Source organism: Camellia sinensis, chromosome 13, assembly GCF_055761805.1.
Source record: "Camellia sinensis isolate YWXY chromosome 13, ASM5576180v1, whole genome shotgun sequence".
Lineage (NCBI taxonomy): Eukaryota > Viridiplantae > Streptophyta > Magnoliopsida > Ericales > Theaceae > Camellia > Camellia sinensis.
In genome coordinates this window covers 93,590,986-93,599,234 of record NC_138973.1, presented here as the reverse complement: position 1 = coordinate 93,599,234, position 8,249 = coordinate 93,590,986, and the positions used below count along the sequence as shown (strand labels likewise).

Genomic DNA, 8,249 nt, shown 5'->3' with positions numbered 1-8,249 from the left:
TAAAAAATACACCCAAAAAAAAAAAAAAAATTACAAAAAAAATTCTTCACAACAACCGGAGCATAAGTAATCCCTTTTCAGGTATCAGGCGAAAGATTGCTCATAGAGAACTATCCATTCTTTTTAGCTAATTATCTCATTCATTTTCTCCAAAGGTGAAGACAAGCATCAACATTTCATAAAACAAATTTATAATTACACCCAAAGACCAAATGGATATACACAGATGAGGAACAAAATGTAGAAATTATTATAAAGCTCTACCCAAATACCATATCATAGATATATCACCCTTCCCTGGGATATACCAATTTGAGAATAACTAAGGATACACTTACAATACATGGACCCATATGTAGTTTCTATGTACCAATTTGAGAATAACTGAGGATCATACGAGAAACTGCCTTGCGAAACACATACACCAGCACGGGTTATTAGTTACATTCATAACACAAGGGACTCACATGTCAGGTAGAGTAAATAAATTAGGCAATCTAATAGAGGGACAAAATAGTAAATCTCCCTCTAATCCCAAGGGATTGTTTTTCTAATACAACATCCCATGGAGACTACTAATCCCATCCATAGAGGCTTCTCATAATCCTAAGGTTTTGTGAATCCCCTTCATCATTTTGCAAACAAACAGAATATTAGTAGACTCCACATCCATCTTAACCCAATCCCATCCCCTATAACCCAAAACAAATGGACCCTACGGGTGCAACTGATATGCCATGCTGGTGTATGTATTACACAAAAAGACTTTCTCGGATCAGACAGCTGCTGGCTTCCCATCTTTCCTGGGATCACTTACAGCAGTAAGTGTTCCATGGAATATTAGGTTAGCAGAAACTTCTCCATGTTTTCGGCCCATGTTGACTGAGTTTGGAAGCGTTTGAACGACAAGCTGGCAGATAGCCCCGCTTTCCTTAGCCTGCAGTTGGTGACCCCTTTTTTCCAAGAAAAACTTCCGGTCATCCTGGAGCTCAATGTGATCGCCATCGATCACAGTCCAGTTTTCATACAAAACTACATTTGGGATGAGCTGCACAAAGTTATGAATATATCAGTATTTGATTTGTTTAAGCTTTCAGTGATACAAGGAGCTTTTTACCAATTGTAGGTTGTTTTGAAATAGAATTCTCAAAAACAAGCAGATTTATACTTTTTTCTGAATTTAAACTGTTTCATAAAGTTGTGTTTTTAAAACATGACTTCAAAATTTCTTACAGTAAATCAGATGGAGTCGTGTTTCCAAAACATGGTTTCAACTTCATGAAACAATCTGGGATTGAGAAATAAGTTTAAAACTGTTTGGAATTGGAAATTTTGATTTAATACTACTTGCATTTGGTTAAAAACTTGTGATACAACAAGTCTATGTTCTAAATCAAAGCCAGAACCTTGTGGTAGACTCTTGGATTCTGAACAGCTTCCAAAGGTTCCATCCCCAAGATAAAATGGTTAATGAAAACCTGAACCACCGCCGGAATTATATACATACCGCCACCTCCGCCAACTACCCCGGCTAGCTGATTATCCTGTAAGAATAGAGAACTTTTATTGGGGACCAAGGATCAAAATTTCATTCATGTATAGTTTGGAAACAGAAAAGTTTTGAAAACATTTCAAAAACATAAAGGAAATGACAAAAGAATAAGATAACGTAAAACTAAAATGAATATTAGAAGTTAATAAACAAAAAGTTTAAAGGCTTAGTTCAATTGAGGCCTACCACTGTCAGAAGAAACATCGAAAAATGCAAAATTCTATCAGAAGTAAGGATGAAAACAAAAATATAAAAATAAAAAGAAGTAATGAGTGACTTAATTATGCTCGTTTTATCTCTCTATCTCTCCCTTTCTCCTTCATAGTTTCTCATATTCTCTAATAAATTTAAATTTTTTCTTACCCTCACATTTTTTCCTATTAATATAGAGAGGGAAGGCAAATAGAAATGGCCATTGTTAATATTCTTAATATGTATTGAAATAACTCATTGTTCAGTATGTTTTGTAGTGTTTTAGTGCTTTTTGACATGTTTCGCTATGTTTCAGCGGAAACATTGAAATTTCGATATTCCACTACTATTTGTTTTACTCCGGTTTCCCAGGAAACGGAAATGTTTTGACTGTTCAGATGGAAAAGAAATGAAATTTTGTTCCTTGCGAAGAATGACCTAATTAGAGTAAGGTGATACACTTCTCATGATGCATTTACAGTACTTCTAAAAGGACATAAAAAGAATATTGTGAGAAAAAACAAAAAGAAAAAGAAGTATAAATATTGCCATACCTTTAGAACAATGATCGGGGTCATAGAGGATAAGGGCCGTTTGTTTGGTCTGATAAAATTAGCTGGAGCAGGGGGGAGTTGGTCAGGCGATATTTCAGTAGGCGTCGAGAAGTCACCCATCTCATTATTAAGAACAATACCAGTAGATAGTGAGAGAAACCCTGCTCCAAAACCATAATTTATTGTTGTGGTCATTGATACAGCATTTCGATCTGCATCTACAATGCAGAAATGGGTGGTTCCGTGATCTTGAAGCTGACTCCATCTGGAAATTAAGGACTAAAAGTTGTGGATTCATGACTATATTAACAATTGTGTTAATAAAAATAAGAAAATTGGTAAGTACTTATTCAAATTAAGTTAATAGAAAGGGAAATTTATTTAACCTGTACATATAGTATTCTGAAGGAAAAGTCGTGTTGTCAAATATCTTTTGCTGAAGTTTCTTCGCATAAGAAGGAGAAAGCATTTTGGATATGGTATTACTGATATTTACAAAATTGGGGTCACCTAGGTCCATCCGGATAGCAAACATGTGTTTCAAAGCTTCGATCAAGCGATGTAGACCAAGAGATCCCTTCGCCGCATTGGAATTTCCATAGCTATCCAATATGTTTAGAATCTGTTAACACATTGAACAGACCGTCTGATTATGGAGTTCATACTAAGAGAAAATTGTGTGAAAATAGGAAAGTAAGAAATTCGAAAGAATCGGATTAGATTTAACATGAAACAGACTTGCTACCAGCATATGCTAAACAATTTAGCTTTTTTGCTGTAACTTATAAGTTGTGTTATTTTTTAGTATTATTTTTGTCTTTAATGAACTCTTTTCAATTTTGAGTGATATGTTAATTTTTAAGTTCATCTAGACTTAATAATCATAAAAATTAAAATTAAAAAAATTGAAAAAAGTTTAATAAAGATAAAAATAAGCCAACTTTTATAGGTTTTTTTTTGGGATAAAATTTGACTTACTTTTGTCTTTAGAGAAAATTTGAAATCATCTAGTCTAGACAGACCTAAATTTTTTTTTAAAAAAAATGACATAATTTTCTAAGTTCACTAAAGACAAAAATAAACCAAAAAAATCCAGCTAATAAGGTGGTGCAAAAGAGCTTTCCATGCGTATAGAGGAACAAAGGGAAAAATAAAAGACATCTAAAAATCGGAAAACACTTGCAAATCTAGCTCAGTTAGTTCAACAAATGAGGACAAATATGCAATATCACTCGGCGAAACTATTTTAGTAATGAAGAAAGGGAAAAACACCCACCAGAGAAAGCCCAAGCGTTCCACTTGACGGAGGTGGCATTCCTAAGATGTTGTAGCCCATTGCATTCACAGAAAGTGCATCCATTACATCCACTTTGTAGTTCCTCAAGTCTTCCATTGTCAAAATACCACCAGCATCTCTCACATCTTTGACTAACTTTTCACCAATCGTTCCGTTATATAATGCTTGTGGTCCTTGTTCCGCCACTGCCTCCAAGCTATGGCCAAGCTGCACATTATAGCATATATCACCGGCTTGTAACAATTTCCCATTTGGCGCAAACACTTGTTGTAACCCGGGGTCAGCGAAGATGAGTTTTGCATTGTGAGAAATGGATAATCCAAGATATGGAGCAACAACAAAGCCATCTTTAGCGAGTTTTATTGAGGGTTGGAATAAAGTCCTCCAAGACAATCTCCCATATTTCAACCAAGCTTCATGAAGGCCAGCTATCTCGCCTGGAACGCCAGCAGACAGTGGACCCACATACTTGGCCTTGGAATTGTTCGCATACATGTCCTGTTTGTTGACAATTACAATATCAGCAAAAAGCCAAGAAATATAAAGAATCTGATATCATGTTTTTGCCAGTGTGGATGGCCTCATTTTAATTCACACCCAACGTCCAAGGGGTCTGAGTTACAATTCTGTTACGCACATATCAGCAACTCTTTGATACCCTTGGCCAGGATTTTAAATATCCGCCATTACATTTTGGGATTTTGGACTTCCGATATCATTGTTCATCAATACATCGGCCAAAACTGTCCGATATTGGCCAACATATAACCGTATTGCCGATATCGATACATATCCGAATACCGTTATTTAAAACCATTCCCTTGGCTCCTTTTTGTGAAACTTTGTGACAGATGGAATCATGGGACCTATTTGATTGTTGGGTTTGGCCTCCAAACTTTTAATTTAGTTATTGCATTGAAAAGGGTTAATTTCACTTTTATCCCTTAAAATATCATCACTTTGTTTATTTTGTTCATAAACTATCAATTTAATCAATTTCATCCTTAACGATTTTGATTTCCACACACGTGGTTCAATTGGAGACCGACCGTCATCCAAAATAGTAACAATAGCCTAAATTGGTGAGCAAAAGGTTATTTCACAATTTGGACAACCTAAATTATGCAACCAAACATCTATTTTTTGCTCACTACATTGGACAATTTACACCCTATAACCAAACACACAACTTACATAGGACAACTTACACCACTGTTTAGTAGTGGCAGTGTGTCGGTGTTGATGGGGGAGGGCGACGGGTGAGGTAGGGAGGAGGAAGGGGGAGAGGGTGGAGAAGAAGATTGGTGTTTCGTATGAGTAAATGACCTTTTTGCCTAGAGCATAAGTTGTCCAATGTAGTATGAGTAAGAAGATAGATGTTTGGCTGTATGGTTTAGATTGCCCAAATAGGAAATGACCTTTTTGTCCATCAAGTTAAGCATCTATCATTAATGATTAGGATGGCCATCTCCAGTTGAACCACATAAGCTAAAATCAAAAACTTGACGGACGAAACAGATGAAATTAATAATTTAGGAACGAAATAGCAAAAAGTGAGTTTATGTAATTAACCAATTTGAGAATGAGTTTCCAACCTGTGAGGCAGCTAAGGGAGCAGTTTCCCTCATGTCAAATGCATCTGTATGTGATGATGAAGAAGATCGAACGAGCATGAACGCTCCACCTCCTATGCCGCTTGCCATTGGATTGATGACACCAAGACACAAAGCAGTTGCCACTGCAGCATCAACAGCATGCCCACCCCATCTAAGCATGGATGCACCGATTTCAGAGCAACGACCATCATCAGCAGCAACAACTGCGTTCTCTGACTCAACAATTTCAGAATCTCCAACCCGTATCTTCTCATCGTACTTGTTCTCTCCTCTCAATTCCCAGAAACTTAAATCGCCTCCTAGTGCAAGGCCAACAACTAGAATGCAAACAAAACACCCAATATTGGATCAAATATATACCATGAATATAAACAATTTAAGCCTCGAAAGAAAAGAAAGAAAGAGAGAAAATGCACACAAAAGAATTTCGCTGTGGATGACTATGTTACATGGACTGTCAGTTGCAGGTGCAGGTGCGTATCTAGAGTGTCAAAAACACATTTTATTCATTTTATAGAAATAATGCAACAAAATATACATATAAAGACAAGTGTTAAATACAATTATAGAAGAAGTGTCGGATAGGAATTACTAGACACAGATCTCACACCATTATCCAAGTTTCAAGTGCCCGACATGGGTATTGATTTATTTTGAAGAGTCCATACCACATAGATGGTTGATCCGCATAAAATAGCAAGGGTGCATATGCAAGAGCAAGATATAGAATTGGATTAGCAAACCCTTTCTTTTTTATTATTTATTTATAAAAATGGTTTCATTAGAGCCAATGATAACAAATGTGATGATGAACTGATGATAATGCAGTAAAGAAGTAACCTTCATATATGATAGGCTCATCTTTGGATTCTAGCAAATTGTAGCCAATTTGGGAACAAACAGATATTCATATACAGTCTACTCTAGACTCGATTTGGGGGCAAACAATATTGAATTATGAAATTCTCACAAAGATAAAATCAAATCTTTTTGCTTGTTTGAATCGTGAATGTCTTTGATGGGCTAGACAACATTTTTCTATGACTTATTACAAAACTTCAACTAAAAAAATTGGTCAATTAGTAGATTTAGGAAATGAAAGTAACAGAAATTTTCAAGGATTATCCAACCAAAATGGAAGTACAACAAAGTAGGGGTGATAAACGAACCAAACAACTTGAGTTTGACTCGTGTTCAGCTCGTTAAAAGCTCGTTCAAGTCCGGTTCGTTAGGTAAACAACCCAATCTTGAACACATTTTGCAACTTGTTAAAATTTTCAAACTAAGCTTGAATAGACAATTGCTTGTTTAGCTCGGTTCGATATGTAAGACTAAATTGATTATTTGAGATTGGCTCAAAAGTCTAACAAACTAAGCTTCAATAAATTTTGAAACTGTTAAGGTTTTCAAATCAACAGTTAATTGTTCTACTCATTTATCACCCCTACAGACAAGGAACTAGAATTGAACAAGGAAAATTCACCACCATATCTGCATATTCAAAAAAATTTACTCCACATCAAATTCAATTTCTTTAAATCACCTTTAATTAATTGGAGGAATTTCAAATAAATGCAAAATTAGAAAACTAATTACAAATCAGTGGAAGCGCAATTGAGAGTTGTGCCTGAGGCACATGTCTCACTCACACTCCAGTGATTTGCAATTAGTTTTCCGATTTTCCATCTATGGGATATTTTCCCCAATTAATTTATACCTCCTTGTTCACATGCATATATGTACATACATATTCTATGCACACTTCCACTGAAGCCAAACAAACGATTATTTCCATGAAAGGGAATAGAAGCAGGTTATGATCCTCATATATTGAAATTAACAGAGGAAGACAGTACTTTCAAACAAACAAATACATAAATTTAACCAAAGTCAGATTGCGACCAACCTATATAATCTCATGGAGTTCACAATCCCAATTGAGTTATTTCGCAAGAAAAAAAAAAAAAAAAAAAGAATAAAATCATTTGATCATCAGAACCCCAAAAATAGCTAGGTAATGATCGTCTAGTTTTCATCTTGAAAATTGAGATTGAATTGAGTTTGTGAATAAACCCAAAACGAAACAACAAAAGTAGAATCAAAACCCAAGAGAGAGAGAAGACTCACATGCGATGGTGGCAATGAAAGCAAGGAGGAAGAACAGAGCTCTGCTCCAGCGCTTCTTGTTGGCCAACCCATAATCAGTGGCCAAAAGTGGAGCATCTATGCTCTGCTTCCTTATCATCAGTCTCGCACAACAAAGGAGGAGATAGAAAGAGAGGAGAGACAGGCGTGTGAGACTGTTAGTTGGTACAATGTGGGTGATTGAGGCTGGTTTGTTTGTTTTTGTTTTTGTGGGCACCAAATGTTAAATGGAATCTGAAACTGACACAAAAAAGAGAATTTGGTTTAGATTCTCTCTCCAAAACTATATCATCAAATCAACCAACCACAAAACTATAAAATATCTCTCTTTAGCATACAAGCTTACACACCTGTATATGTAGGGTAATTGATTGAAATGGTGGGGTTTTGTTATGGTCATCTTTCTTTCGTTTTTTTTAACCAGGTTATGGTCATCTTTCAATGGCAAAATTTGTGTTAGACAGGTAAAAGAAAAATGCCTAGGACCCCATCGTGTGTGTAGGAAGGTGATTGGCCCTAAAAAAAAAAAAAAAAAAAAAAAATTATTTTTTATTTTTGTTTTAGCGAATGAGACGACGTCACGTCGCTGGGGCTGATCCCCACTGGGCGTCTGAAGCACGGCCCCAGGTAAAAAATGACCAACTATGCTAGGCACCAGTGGGGTCACCCCAGCACTCCACTGGCATTTCATTAGCTAAATTTTTTTTTTTTTCAGTCACCCACCCCCCGTGGGGCTGGGTCACTGAGAGTAGGAAAGTACAGGATCGGGGCATTAATAAAAAATGACGTATCAAACTTGGCTTGTTGACAACTCAGAACATGATTTTAATTTTCAAAAATGATTGAGACATTTCAGTGTATATTTATAAATAAATATATAAAAACAAAATTAG

At 35.9% G+C, this 8,249-nt stretch overlaps 1 protein-coding gene across 1 annotated transcript; it reads right to left on the bottom strand.

The window, feature by feature from the left end:
* Positions 1–143: 143 nt before the first annotated feature.
* On the bottom strand, positions 144–7,826 carry GGT4 (gamma-glutamyl transpeptidase 4). The gene is made up of 7 exons (XM_028268078.2): positions 7,339–7,826; positions 5,191–5,528; positions 3,575–4,093; positions 2,685–2,920; positions 2,299–2,563; positions 1,407–1,544; positions 144–1,048 (listed from the first exon to the last, which is right to left on the bottom strand). Exons 1-7 carry the CDS (start codon positions 7,454–7,456, stop codon positions 776–778), a joined length of 1,887 nt encoding a protein of 628 aa, XP_028123879.2. The 5' UTR covers positions 7,457–7,826; the 3' UTR covers positions 144–775.
* Positions 7,827–8,249: the final 423 nt, after the last annotated feature.